We start from the raw sequence: 15,329 nt of genomic DNA on the forward strand, positions 1-15,329 counted from the left end.
CAAACTTTGTGTGTCGGAAATTCAGACGGAAAAAGTCTGTTGGAGCCCACACATGATCGGATTTTCCAACAACACAATCCGATTGCGCGTTTTCCGTCGGAAAGTCCGACCGTGTGTACAGGGCATTGACCCTCGTACACACGGTTTGATTGTTGGAAGGGGATTCTGTTGACAGACTGTTGTCCTAAAATCTGACCCTTAGCATGATGCTTTTGACAATTGTCCAGTTTTCCGCATAAAATGTTGGATGACAGGCTAGTAAATTTTCGTCGGTCAGCGGTTTGATGTCAGATTTTCATATGGTCAGCACACAAAAGTACAAACACGCATAACTCAATGCTCACCAAACACAAAATTAGCAGAAGGGGCCCAAAGGGTGGCGCTCAAGAGCTGAAATTCCTGGTAGTACGTCACTACGTTCGTGTTTGTGGCACGACAAGATCCTGGCACATGCCCTTTTTGACAAAAATCAGACGCTCGGTTGGCCAACAATCGTACCTTGTGTATGGGGCTTTAGAGGTTCAATCCTCAGGACAAACCTCATTAGTTCTATAAGCCCTTCGGACCGTGTTGTCGGATAATCCGACCGTGTGTGGACTCCATCGGACTGTTTCCGTCTGAATATCCGACCGACAAAGTTTTAGAGCTGGGCTATAAAATTTTCCGACAACATGATCCGATCGGACTTTGTCCGATCGTTTGTAGGGAATTCCGATCGGACAAAGTGCCACGCATGCTCAGATCAAATTCCTAGACCAAAGCTATTGGCTACTAGCCTGAACGTAGTCCCGTCGTAACGAAATAACGTCATCACGTTACGAACGATCACATTTTCCGACAACTTTGTCTGACCGCGTGTATGCAACACCAGTTTCGGACAAAATCCGACGGATTTTGTTGTCGGAATGTCCGACCGTGTGTACAAGGGCTAAGACAGCAATTCTACACCAACTACAAAATAAACCACTGCTGTCTTTTTGGATAAACAGGTCTTTTGGTTAAAGGCAAAGCTATAATGAAATAAATGTCATACCCTATAAAAATTAACGTTTTGTGGAAGTCGTCTATAAAATAAATGTTTGAGTACCAGCAGAAAAATACATTTTGTGTCAATTTACCAAAGCCTTATACATGCAGAATTGTCATTACTGTGCTAAGAGGGGGATAAAAAGAACAATCTATAAATTATTGATTCATGAGAAATAGAGATTGCATGTTCATTTCATGTGGAAAGTGAATACATTGAAATGAATGCAGTATCTATCTACTTGTGTGAACTGAATTTTTGATGCAGGATCTATGAGATAATAATGAACATAACTCATACGGCTTTGTGAATTGATGCTGTTATGTTATGTACATTTCTATAGATTTATAAAATTTCCCTGTCCCCCCATTAAGCTTATAACAAACTTCTTACGGATGATGTATTGACATTTTTATGTTAAAAACTGGAGCTATTTTCCATTAGTCATCAGTCAGAGTCAAATCATCCCTGCAAATTTGTCTCCGACCGGTGGCTGTGGGTAATTACCTTCAATTGTTACTAATAACTAGTGATGAGCTAAGGTTTGTCCTGAACCCATGGGAAGCTGTGGCATGATAGCAGGCCGCCGGCCCAATCTGCCGCAGACAGCGAATTCCCCGTCCTGCAGTTGCACGCAACAATGGGGCAGGGGTAGTGGGGCCACATGCCCGGATTTGGTCAATGACAACATCCAAATATGACCATAATAGGTCAATGATGTCTCCAGTATCCCCAAATCCTTTGTTACTCATGACTGTGGGGCAGGGAATTCCCCAGCCGTAGCTCGATGGGCGGGTTTGGGCTCAACTGGGTACAGCCCAAATCTTAGCTCATCACCACTAATAATAGTCATACAACAGGCCCTTTTTTGTAATATTACTGTTCAACCTTTATTCTGAACTTTTCAAATATTAATTTATAACACTTTTGTTGGACGAACATCAAAAGCTGTCCGTGCAAGCTGAACAAAATTTCCCTGTATTTTTTCTAATAGATTAATTCCTGGATCAGTATATTTTCTCAATGAGGTATTTCAGAAAACTGTACTGCATTTGGGCCAATGGATTGAACTGACAATACAGGAAATGACTTAATAGGAAAAATATGTGGACATTTTATTCAGCGTTCACGAATGCTTCTGGTATTCATCCAACTAATGTTTTATAAATAGACTCTTAGCCCTTGTACACATGGTCGGACATTCCGACAACCAAATCCGTCGACGGATTTTGTCCGAAACTGTTGCATACACACAGTCGGACAAAGTTGTCAGAAAATCCGATCGTACTTAACGTGATGACGTTATTTCGTTAGGACGGGACTACGTTCAGGCTAGTAGCCAATAGCTTTGGTCTAGGAATTTGATCTGAGCATGCGTGGCACTTTGTCCGATCGGAACTTTTTACACATGATCGGACAAAGTCCGATCGGATCATGTTGTCGGAAAATGTTATAGCCCAGCTGGAAAACTTGGTCCGTCGGATACTCCGACGGAAACAGTCCGATGGAGCCCACACACTGTCGGATTATCCGACAACACAGTCCTATCGGACATTGTCCATCGGAATGTCCGACCGTGTGTACAAGGGCTAAATGTGGAACTTTAGTCAGAAAATTAAGTCCTGATAGATCAGTGCTGATAGATCACTTCAGGATGGCCCCTTTGGCAGGCATAGTTATGTAAAACATTAAAAATAAGTGCCTATACTGTTTAAATGCAGTAATACACTCTGTCTCACCCTGCTCTGCACATGCTCAGTTGCTCTCTATTTTTAGTCACTAGCAAATTAGTAGAGGCCAATCTGCTGACAGCCTTAAAGTGTAATGCCCTGTACACACGGTCGGAAATTCAGACGGAAAGGGTCCGATTGGATTATGTTGTCATTAAATCTGATCGTGTGTGGGCTCTATCGGACTTTTTCCGTCGGAAATTCAGACGGAAAAAATTTGAGAGCTGGATCTAAACAAAATCAGATCTGACTTTTTCCGATCGTTTGTAGTGAATTCCGACGGACAAAGTGCCACACATGCTCAGATTAAATTACGAGACCAAAGCTATTGGCTTCTAGCCTCTATGTAGTCCCGTTGTACGCAACGAACGTCACCTCGTTCCGAACAATCGGATTTTCCAACAACTTTGTCTGACCGTGTGTATGCAACACAAGTTTTGGCCAAAACCCGTTGGAAAAAATTAGACGGATTTTGTGGTCGGAATGTCTGACCGTGTATACAGGGCATATAACTGTGACAGTTGGTCGGGAAGCGGTTAAAGAAGAACTCCCTGAAAAAAAAATTCCGATGCAATGAGGCTGTGTCTAGGGGATTGCAAAACAGAGACTGGTGCCTGCTGCTCCTGCCCCCCGCATGCTAGTGATCTTGTGAATGGACTGTTCCTGACATCATCACACCAATAGACCACCTCTGGACATGAGGATGGCAGGAACAGTCCACCGCTGGACACAGGGGAGCGTGGTTTTCCAGAGGATCGAAGGATCGGGTAAGTATAGCTTTTCCTGGCTCCCCTAGACAAAGCAAGCAGTTAAAGAGGAAGTAAACCTTGATGGGTTTTACTTCCTCTTTGTTTCCCTACAAAGGTAAAGCAAAATGGGCTACTATGCATCTGAAACCAAAGCCTGCGATGTCCCAGATTTCCTCACTGGCAGGAAGCATCCATTCTTCACCCCTCTTCCTTCCGGGGCTCTGTGACTGGCCGGAGTTGCGTTACGTCACTCCCATGCATGTGCGTGGGAGTGCCTGTCACAACATGACCCCAGCTTGAAACGGCACAGCGTGCCCTTTCAAGAGTGCGCAAGCGCCGAATACATTGGCACATGTGCAGAAAACGGCATTGTTCCAAGACAAACCGTGTAGGTTTAGGAGATATTTCAAGCATCTACAGGTAAGTCTGTAAGGGTTTACAACCACTTTTACCCATGCAGTGCAAACACAGCCCCATTGCACGGGAGAATAAACTTATTTCACAGAGTTCTTCTTTAATGCGGAATTAAACCCTCCTATCTTTTACAGCCAAGGAAGCTGCTTCTGTTTGACATGCAACTGCAGTAGTGCTGCACATGTGATCAGCTATGATACCAACCATTTGATGGTTTGACAGGTTGATTGAGGACACAAGCAAATATGACAGTTAGCAATCCAGGCATTTCAGGAATGTAACCATTATTTAAAATCGAAGGGTTTATTTACGCTCTATGATTTACTGCTGTTCAGGGGCTCTGGGCTTCAGCAAAATGGCAGCCTCCAGCAAGAAGAATCAGGAGCAATGCTGGAGGCAATTTACAGCACACACTAATTGTGCTAGCAGAATTATTAATTTGGAATGTATGTTCCTTACTAAAGAACATTATTTTTTATCATATTGTTATGAGTAAAGTTCCACTTTAACTGTCAAGCATCTATACCTTGTGAAGTATCTGACTTTCCTAGAGACACATAGGACTGATTTGCTACGTAATACTATGTTACCCGGCTCTGCGTAGTCCTATAAATCACAGAGGTGGTTATAAAAGAAGTAAAACAAATGAATGAGCCTATGGTTTGGTTTCCAGGTAAACAACTTCAAAAGATGTATACTTCTAACAGGTAATGTATTTATATTCATGGGATGTTACAGAATAGATTAATCATTTTGGTGCACCAGTCCTCAAGAGGAATCATTTGCTTACTGATTTCATTAAGTAAATGTACTGCAATTATTCATTGCTGCTGCACTCTGGACCTTTCCAGACTTATTGTCTGCTGTGTTTAATCTTCAGATTGTATGCATAGGCAGAACAGAGCCCTGTTCACTCGGGGGATAGCGGGTGGAAAGCCTGATGGACAAAACAAAACGCTGCCTCTTGCCTCTTATGCCCTGTACACACGATAGGATTTTCCGACAACAAAATCCATGTTTTTTTTCCTATGGATGCGGGTTCAAACTTGTCTTGCATACACACGGTCACAAAAATCTTGTCGGAAATTCCAAACGTCAAGAACGCGATGACGTACAACACATAAGACGAGCCGAGAAAAATAAAGTTCAATAGCCAGTGCAGCTCTTCTGCTTAATTGCGAGCATGCGTAGAATTTTTTGCGTCAGAATTGTGTACACGCGATCGGAATTTCCGACAACGGATTTTGTTATCGGAAAATTTGAGGTCCAGATCTCAAATTTTGTTTGTTGGAAATTCAGACGGAAAATGTCCGATGAAGCCTACACACGGTCGGAATTTCCGACAACAAGCTCCCATCGAACATTTGTTGTCGGAAAATCTTATGGTGTGTACAGGGCATAACAGTTATTCGGATTACAATTTCCATTAGTGTATATGAGAAAACACTTCTCCTTCCAACTTTTGTTATCTTAATTAAATTTAGATGTTTTTTTATAAGGCTGGTCATAGACTGTCCAAATCTCGTCATTCAGCAAGGACCGGCTGAGATTCAAACCATGGATAGGTAGGCTGGTTGCACCCAGGTTGATCGATCAAACTACTTAGATACAATCAGCCTGTCGGATTTTACATGTGATTTTTGCAAGCGGCAACTGTGTGTTCTCCCCCGGACGTTCCACCCCCCCCCCCCCCCCCCGCACTGAGAGAACACAATGGCTAACTGTGTAAAAGCGGTTTTCTTTCCTACATCCCACGGTTGCAGGAAAGAAAGTTGAATCATCTATGGCCAGCTTAAAGTGGAGTTCCACCCAAAAGTGAAAGCTCTGCTTATCTGACTTCTGCCCCCTCCGTTCCCGGGGGTGGGGGGCTTTACCTGTTTTAATAGGTACCTGTCCACACTTCGATCACTTGAAAGTTTGGCTCTCCTTTCCCCACTGCCGTGCCATTCAGAAAGCGCAGCGTGCTTCACGCATGCGCAGTAGGGAATTGGCTGTGAATCTGCCTATCTCCCTTACAGATAATGGCGGCGGCAGCACCCGAGAGCCGATGGAAACATTGGCTGGGGTGACGACATTGCTGGGATCCAGGACAGGTAAGTGTCCTAATATTAAAGGTCAGCAGCTAAAGTATGTGTCTTTTGCTGGAGGGGGCAAAACTCCACTTTAAGGCAAGTCATAAATGATTTGATTTTCTTTCCTGCCACCCCCACAGGTGGAAGTAAAGAAAATCTCTCAAATATATTGATGGGGGAATCCCTCTCACAACGCTATTATTGTGGTCTGTTGGCAGGGAGCCTTCCCAGCTGACAGAACACAATGATTACTGATAGTGGCTATAGCCACCAGCAGTAATTGCATGTAAAAAAATCTGACAGGCTGGTTGCACAACCATCCTGCCCATAGATGGATCGAATCTCGGCTGGTCTCTGCTGAACTGGCAATGATTTGATCCATCTATGGCTAGCTTAAAATGGAAGTAAACCCTTCCAAACAACTTTGACCTACAGGTAAGCCTAGATTAAGGCTTACCTGTAGGTCCAAGTAATATCTCCTAAACCTATATGGTTTAGGAGATATTTGCCCGAAAATGGGCACCGCTGTCTACGGCGCATGCGCCGTAGACAGCGGCGCGCAGGCGCACTAAATGCGGCAAGTCCAAGAATGGATTTGCCAAATTTGTCTACTCCCGTGCGCATGCGCGGGAGTGACGTCATCGCGGCTCCGGCGAATGGCAGCGTCGGAGCTCCGAGACGCGACTCCCGTGCGCATGCGCGGGAGTGACGTCATCGCGGCTTCTCCGCTGTCATTCGTCGGAGCTGCGAGAGACGCCACAACCAAGATGGATGCGGCGGACTACAGGTGACAGCGGCGACTTCGCTGGCTCCTGTGTCAGGTAAGTGACACATAATGAGCTACTATGCGATGCATAGTAGTCCATTATGCTTTACCTTTGCAGGGAAAAAAAGAGGAAGTAAACCCATCAGGGTTTACTTCCTCTTTAAATCTAGTGTGATTTAGAGATTAGCCAATGAGCACAATTGGACACTGAATTGATGGGCAACTTGAGCAGAATTGTGCCTAATGCCACTGGAATATGCCAATTTGCTCAATCCATGCCATATAGCAAATATAATAAATAATGGCTGAATTGACAATGCCTACAAAAGTGGAATAAGCTGACTATAAATGATTAGAATTTCATTAGATTTTTTTTTTGTTTTAAAAGCGTTTGATTTTCTAATTGTTAGTGGAGTCAAATGAATGTTCTTTTTTGTTGACCCAACAGATCACATCTGTAACGGATTCTGTGTGCTTTACTTAATTGTGCCTCAAGTTTTCTATTAACTGAAAGGCCACATGTACTTTTGCAACACAAAAATTATATTTCTAAAATGTAGGTTTGGTGATGTGATCTGTCATCATCTGACATTAATACTTAACATGAAGCATGGAATCAGTATTCATTAAAACCAAGAATTAGACTCAGTTATTTGCTTTCCTCCTACAGTTGGTGAGTCACTACATGGTTATGAATCAGGAATATGGTATCTGACCACAGAGCTCTTTAAAGCAGTAATCATTTTTATTCAACGTATATTTCTTCCCAGGGTCAGCAGTAGATTAGGGCATCCAGGATGTTGGCCCCCGGGAACTGTACTATTTTGGTTTCTTTGTGGGCTTGGAAGGTGGTGGATACATAAAAAGGTGGTGGTGCATACATAAAAAGGAAAAGTGAGTAATAATTTTTCAAATAAAATTAGTCAAAATAGGTTATACTATGAAGATAGAGGGGTATTCCTACAGCTACACACCTATCCAGCCATGTAATTATGAAGTAAAAGCAGCCTCAGCTGCTCTATGTGAAGCCACGCTTCAATGCGTTTTGTCTCCTCCCGGGGCTCAATCCATGATTAAGCCCTGTGGGTGGGGTGAAACATATTGGGGGCATGGCTTCTGATGGAGTGAGCTTTGGTTGCTTTTACTTCATAATGCAATGGCAGGATAGGTGTGGGCTGTGGGAATAACCTTCTATCATCATAGTGTATCCTGAGTCTAGACCAGTGTTTCTCAACTGCAGGCCTCAAGGCGCCCCAACAGGTCATGTTTTCAGGATTTCCATTACTTTGCACAGGTGATTTGATCAGTTTCACTGCCTTAGTAATTTCAACAGCCATTTCATCTGAGGGAAATCCTGAAAACATGACCTGTTGGTGTGCCTTGAGGACTGGAGTTGAGAAATACTGGTCTAGACCATGGGTGCTCAACCTGTGGCCTTCCAGCTGTTGCAGAACTACAAGTCCCATGAGGCAGTGCTAGGCTGACCATTACAAACATGACTCCTAAAGGCTGAGGCATGATGGGACTTGTAATTCCAGCTGGAGGGCCACAGGTTGAGCACCCATAGTCTAGATCAGCCTTTCCCAACCTTTTTACCCCAGGGGAACCCTTAAAATAATTTTCAGGTCTTGGGGCCTCCAAGTGGTATTGAATCAGAAGTATGTAGGCACCATCAAACAGGAGGTAAATCAGCCACAGCTCAGGGAACCCCTAGCCACCTCTGGAGGAACCCCAGGGTTCCATGGAACCCTGGTTGAGAATGGCTGGTCTAGATGGTCTCACTTCCAGTCTACACCCATCTAGTGGCTTCTACCTCACTGGACTTTGGATGCCTGACCAGGAGCCCCTAAGCTGCATTTCAGGCCACTCAGAATAGGTTCTTCTCATCCTTGCTTAGTTTATAACCAAATACAGAAGCCTTTCATTTTTGGGAACTCATTTCATTGCCCCACGCTGGGTTTATATCTTGGTTTGACTACATTATCCCCTATAATCAGCCTTCCCCCAGCCACTATCTATATTTGTATAGGAAGAGGCTTCACATGCATTCGAGACATTAAATGTAGCGTCTTCCTGTTTTAGCTATCCCTTCCAACAGTTTGTTTGGTGATCACTAGGAAAAACCATTGTGGATACTGCATATTCATAAATTCTGTGCTATTTAGTTACATTACTTCTACTTAAGGTTCCGCTTTCTTTAAAATTGACCCTGGATTGTCACAGAAGAGCCTTAGCTGGGTATGTTGATTGACTGTTGTGATAGAAAAGGTGGTACATACATGAGTGCCTGAAAGTAGGTTTCTGTTTCAATGATATTTGTTGAAGTTTTTTAACATACAAAATGGTTGTACAATGTACAAAGTATAAAAAGATATGATGGATCACAAGGCATATTGGTGCATACAAAATTTGCAACACGGGGAGCATGTCAGATATTGCATCAGTAAACTATTAAGGGTACCAAAAGTTATAAGAGTATAGAAATGGGACAGCAACGTCCAAATTTCTCCCCCGTACCACAAAAAAATAGAAATTAGGGTGTGTTTCTCATCAGACAGGTCATAGGGTGTTGGGCCTGGTAAGGCCCAGAAAAGGCACATGCCATCACAGGGCACGCAGTGCCCCGCACAGAGGGAGCAGGGGGTACCTGAAAGTAGTTTTATGGGTCAGTTATGGGAAACTTGTAGGGGGGAATTTTAGTTTTGGCCTTGAACCATGTTTTCTTACTCTAAGAATCAGGAATCAGGCAAGTAGTAACCTTTACATGTGTGTAGCAAAGAATTCTAAAAGAGGAATTGTGGTAATCACGTAGAACTGGATTATTATTAGCAGGTTACATGCTAATGAAATCATTTATCTGATTGGCTTCTTTTAAAGAATTTCATCACCAGATTTGTGAATTTTTTCTATAATATTAGTATTTAGTAACTCATTGTAGTGTAGTGTGAAGTCATTGTCAACTAGTTGTGAAGCATCAGTAACATCATAACATTACCCCTTTATTCCTGCAGATTTATGATATTCCACCCTCGGTGAGTAAAGATGTTCCAGATGGCCCTCAAAGAGAAGAAACCTATGATTTCCCACCTGCTTTCTCCAATCAGAAAATGCAAATGCCACCCCAGGCTCCCAGTCACATTCATGATCCTGAGCCATACATCCCTGAAGATATCTATGATATTCCTCCTGCTGCTGTTAAGGGTAATGACTTGTCATTTTCCCAGGAGATATATGATGTCCCCCCTAGCTTAAGGAAACCTGTTGGACAACAAAATTTCCATGATGTTTATGATGTTCCGAGAGAATTCCATGGAGGAAAAGCCTCACTGGAGACTGAGTCGGATTATATATATGATGTTCCTCCCCAAGTAGATAGGGAGGTCAAAGCTGTTGATGAACTGGCTGGAAGCTTTAAAAGGCTATCTGCCTCCAGCACAGGTAGCACCAGAAGCAATATTTCAACATCTTCCCTTGATACAATTCCAGTGAAAGAATCTTCTGTTCAACCAAAGACTGCAGGGAAGGAGCTGAATCTTGATTTAGAAGCTGCCATGGAAATGTTGGTAAAGTTACAGCATGGTGTTAATAGTTCCATCTCCTATTTAATGTCCTTCATCAGCAGTACTTGGAGAAGTCCGGAGCAGATGGAAGCCAATACACAAAGCATCCAGGCTGCAGTGGAAGGGGTTAAAGCCACAGTTAAAGATTTGCTGGAATTTGCCAGAGGAGCAGTTGTAAACTCAACTCAAGCATCTGATCGGACTCTGCATGTAAAGCTTAGCAAGCAACTACAGAAGATGGAAGATATTTACCAACAACTGCTTAAGCACAGCCAGGCATTGGATAGCTGTAACTGGGCCTTAAATGTTTTGGTAGCCAGCAAGACGGGCGCTACAGATGACCTTGATCGCTTCGTCATGTATTCCAGAGGGATACCAGATGACACCAAACAGTTGGCTTCTTTTCTACATGGAAATGCTTCTTTGCTCTTTAAAAGGACCAAGCAGCAACTTTCGTTAGGAGAGTCCCAATCTGGGCAGGACAATAGCAATCATTTGCCTAATAACAATAATAATTTGTCTGTTGGTCAAACGGGACACACGGAAAAGGCAAGTATACAGTCAAGGCCTTTGCCATCTCCACCTAAGTTTATAGCAGAAGAATCTCCGGACGGGCAGTATGAAAACAACGAGAGTGGCTGGATGGAAGATTATGATTATGTCCATTTACAGGTCAGTGTACATACTAATATATACCCTTCTTCGTATAATAAATAAGATTCACTACTTTTATTTTTTACCATCTCAGCCAAACACAGTGCTTACGTCTAGAAATTATTTTACGAGTAGAACAATGGTCTATGTGCAATGTTTGTGAAGGTTATCCAAGTAATTCCATACCTGGTAGTAATCACATTTAGCTGGACGTGTTCTTTAGTGCTTTCAACATTACATTAAAGCCATACATCTTCACAAGAAATGCTCAGGTTGGTCTAGAATTAGGTTACCTATGGTGACTCAAGATGTACATTTCTTTACAATTAATTACTAATTTATTGTGTAGAGGTCAACTTGTGTCACAGTAGACTGCCAACTTCACCCTGCGATGTGTCTACTTCAAACACATTTGAGAGCCAGAGGTAGGTTACATATCCTAAGGGGCAGCAGAACATGAAGTGTGATGCTTTGTCTAGTACTGAGAGCTACAATATGAGTAATATTTAACTGTGCCCCAGGTCTATTCCAGATCAAAAGGCAACCTAATGTAAGATCCTTACGGTTCATAGACCTAGAGAGTGTTACATAACTAGCTCAGATAGCTCTTACATAAATACACTAGTTGATCATTGTTTGCTTTCTAGGGATTTGAAGCCTGTTTTAAGATTACAATGTAAAAAAGTGTATTGAGTATAGTTCATTATTTCACATTAGTATCATACATGTAAATGTATAAAGAAGAGGCTAGTAACCTAAAGTACAACATAAAAAGACAACTTTACAGAGTCTATGACTTAATCTGGTATGGGAGGCTGGTGAGTACTGGGTCTTGTGTGTATTGGCTGCCTGGCCTCTAATTTGCCTGTCTCCACATTGAAATCATATTGTCCATATTGCTGATTCCATGTCACCAAGTTACTTCAATCTCTTTTTCTCAAGGAAGTTGTTTGTGCTCCTTCTTTGGATTGCATTTTACTGAGTGGTAGAGTAGAAGTCAATCAAATCAGTCAGAGGCTTCCTTCATATAGGTAGTGTTGTTTTGGTGCCCATGGTCATACCGAGATGGTTGTCATTTAAAGTGATTCTAAATCTTTCAGCCCTGATCCTCCTCCTTTGGGGTCCTCCCCTTTTTGAGTACCCCACCAGCAATCTGTTTGCTAATAAAAATATAAACAAAGAGAGATATATAGAATGGTAGTACTGTATAGAATGGTAGTACTTTCAAAGGAAGGGAATTAAAAGATGATCGTGCATGTCCCACTGCCTAAACTGACCAGGGGTGGTCCAAAGAGAGCCAGGTGAAGGAAAGAGGTGTAAGGCGCGTGATCTAACGATTTGATCAAATTGATATGGTTTATTCATATACAGAAATGATAAATGCTTATAAAAAGTATCTACGTATTCATAAACACAGGGTTACAAAATAAATTAAAATTTTAGAAATTAGACATGCCCATACAAGGGCAAGTGCTCAAAGGTGGGCTGACATGTTTCAAGGGGTTCCCTCTTCATCAGAGCCTTGAAGAACAACAAGAGAAGTCTGTACAATATGGTAGACCAACATAAAAGAGAGTGGTTAGTTGGGAGATGTATCACATGGTAAGTGATGGATTCTCCTTAGCTTTAGAGCTGTCCACATCCCAGCGCTCTATATAACATAGAGAAATTTGGTTCGTATGTTTTATATATATATATATATATATATATATATATATATATATATATATATATATATATATATATAGATAGATAGATAGATATCTATATATATAGATATATAGATATATATATATATATATAGATCTATATATATCTAGACTAGAGGGATTCCATATATGTCTGTCAGTTGTGTCTGCATCCGAGTGTGTAAAGATGTTGCAGCCTGCATGCATCAATTCAAGAACAGGAGACAGTTACTTCAGTGTGGGTTCTATATACCTCTTATCAGAGAGTTGCATTGTGCTGTCAAAAGGATTGTAGCTGTCTCCATCTGTGTGAGACAACATATGAACCACATTTCTCTACGTTATATAGCACTGGGATGTGGACAGCTCTAAAGCTAATGATAATCCATCACTTACCATATGATACATCTCCACACTAGCCACTCTTTTTCATGTTGGTCTACCATATAGTACAGACACTTGTTGTTCTTCAAGGTTCCGATGAAGAGGGAACCCCTCAAAACGCGTCAGCCCACCTTTGAGCACTTGCTCTTGTATGGGCATGTCTAATTTCTAAAATTTTAATGTGTATATTTTGGAATCCTGTTTATATGAATACGTAGATACTTTTTATATGCATTTATCGCTTCTGCATATGAATAAACCGTATCAATTTGATCAAAGCGTCAGATCACGTGCCTTCCACTTCTTTTCTTCACCTGTCCCAAGCACCGCTTCCTGAGTCAATAGACATACACAGCAGGGCTTTGACCTGCCCCCCTCTCCCCTGTCATAGGATTTGATTGACAGGAACAGAAGCCAATGGCCCCCACTGCGGTGAGGTGGGAAAGAGTGGAGAGACTCTCGTGCACAGCGCTGGATTGAGAACAGACTTAGGTAAGTATAAGGTGGGGGGGGGGGGGGGTGGAGGGGATCCTGGATACACAAGTTTTTATTTTACCTTATTGAAGAAAATGCATTAAGGGCAAAATCCTTAAGGCTTTAGAACCACTTTAAGCCCCTGTTTACATCGGAGCCTATTGCCAGAAATAAGAGCGTCCCAATCGGTGCGCCACCGACTTTGCAGCGCTGCACTAATTTCCAAAAGTAGTTCCTGCACTCCTTTTGATGACTTTGGGGCGATTTCAATAGACATCTGTGCATGAACCCACACAGATGTCTTTTAAGTTGCCCCTAAAGTCGGTCTGAATTGTGGCTTTGAAATCGTGAGTTCAGAATTTGCAGTATTTCAAAGCTGTGCTCAAACGAGGGATAAACCAGTTTTTCTTCAATTGGGATATGATCGCATGTCTGTGTGCACTCATATGTGATCTGTGAAGACACCACCTGTCTGGCAAGTCGGCTGACCTAAAAATATTCCCAATAATGAGAAGTCAGAAGGCAAATCTCTTGTTAGCATCCTTGCAAGTCGCGACTCTTCTGTCTATGTAATCGGCAACTTTGCTGAAACTTTGCACGGTCAAGAGAAGGTGAGATGATGGAAGACACTGCCACTTTAACTGGTATACGCCTTTCCCTCATTCCAGGCGGAGAACGTTTAATTAATCCTGACTTTAATTATTTCAATCATTTTGCAAACTCATGCACATCAAAAGAGGAGCCGGGGCTTTCGTGCCATCTGGCGACAACTGCAGACGCGCTGTCAAAATGCTGCGTCTGCTAAAATCAGAGTATCCTGTATAGTTGGCAGGCAGGCTGTTTATTTAATGATATTTACATTTTGCCGTTAAAGGTCTGTTGCTGTAGCACACTAAATAATGCCTCCAGATTGGGAAAGGTGTGTACAGCTGTTCTGATACATGGCTTAAAGGAGACTGATCGAGCACCTCGCTGCAAATCTGCTGAATCAGCAGCCTGACTCTTGTTTCACCTTATAATGAGCATTTCCCTACAGAGAGGGATGGAGAGATGCTGTGCTCCGGATTTCTTCACATGCAGTCAAAAACTGCTTACTTTCTGCATGTACATCGGGATAGATTCTGTTTTTGATGGCAGCATCTGAAAATTACTAAAGCAGAACCTGTAATATCTTATGATGATGTGCTATCCACGGATATTTCAAAGTGCTGACATCCCATTATTTATGCTTGTTAAAATAAGTCACTCCAAATGTTACCGATGAGCAGAAATCCAGGGAAACATGATTTAGCTTACTGTTACAAGATATTCCTGAATACCCCATTAGAGCAGTACATGGAAATGACATTAAACAGATTATTGGGGTTCTTTAATAACACAGTAGAAATGGTAATGGTGTTTGGTAACTCAAAGCAGCCTTTCAGAAACAGGTTTTCAGAGGCCTGAATTGGGCTCAAAGATCTCATTTTGGTTGCCTTCCTTTACTTAATTTAATTACCCTTTGTACAATATGGTTAAACGAATCTGTAAATTTTAAATGATCTACCTTTTGGTGCAAAAAAAACATGCTTAGGTGGCCATTTATGAAGCAGTGGTATGGCCCTATTGTGGCCATGCTAGTGCTTTACGTAAAAAGCTACCCAGGATCATTTCAAAGGTCCCATTTACACTTTGCATAGTGGGAATGTGCATTCCCGGTTGCAGGTCGTCTGTGCGTTTTTTGCGTGTCCTGCATAGGACAGCCCATCCAGTTGGATGAGTTGTCCTATGGAAGGAAAATGCATCAAAGAAGCTCCAGAACGTTTTCAGGC

General features: G+C 42.3%; 1 protein-coding gene across 2 annotated transcripts in view; it reads left to right on the top strand.

Annotated features, from left to right (window-relative positions):
* Positions 1-15,329, top strand: part of BCAR1 (BCAR1 scaffold protein, Cas family member) — a 213,218-nt gene that overhangs the window by 177,914 nt on the left and 19,975 nt on the right. For both annotated transcript variants that reach the window (XM_077455737.1, XM_077455736.1), the window contains exon 5: positions 9,770-10,990. In XM_077455737.1, coding sequence (XP_077311863.1) covers positions 9,770-10,990 — 1,221 coding nt within the window. The remainder of the gene's footprint in view (positions 1-9,769; positions 10,991-15,329) is intronic.

Source organism: Lithobates pipiens, unplaced genomic scaffold, assembly GCF_037356315.1.
Source record: "Lithobates pipiens isolate NorthernLeopardFrog02 unplaced genomic scaffold, aLitPip1_a1.2 Scaffold_10, whole genome shotgun sequence".
Taxonomy (NCBI): Eukaryota; Metazoa; Chordata; class Amphibia; order Anura; family Ranidae; genus Lithobates; species Lithobates pipiens.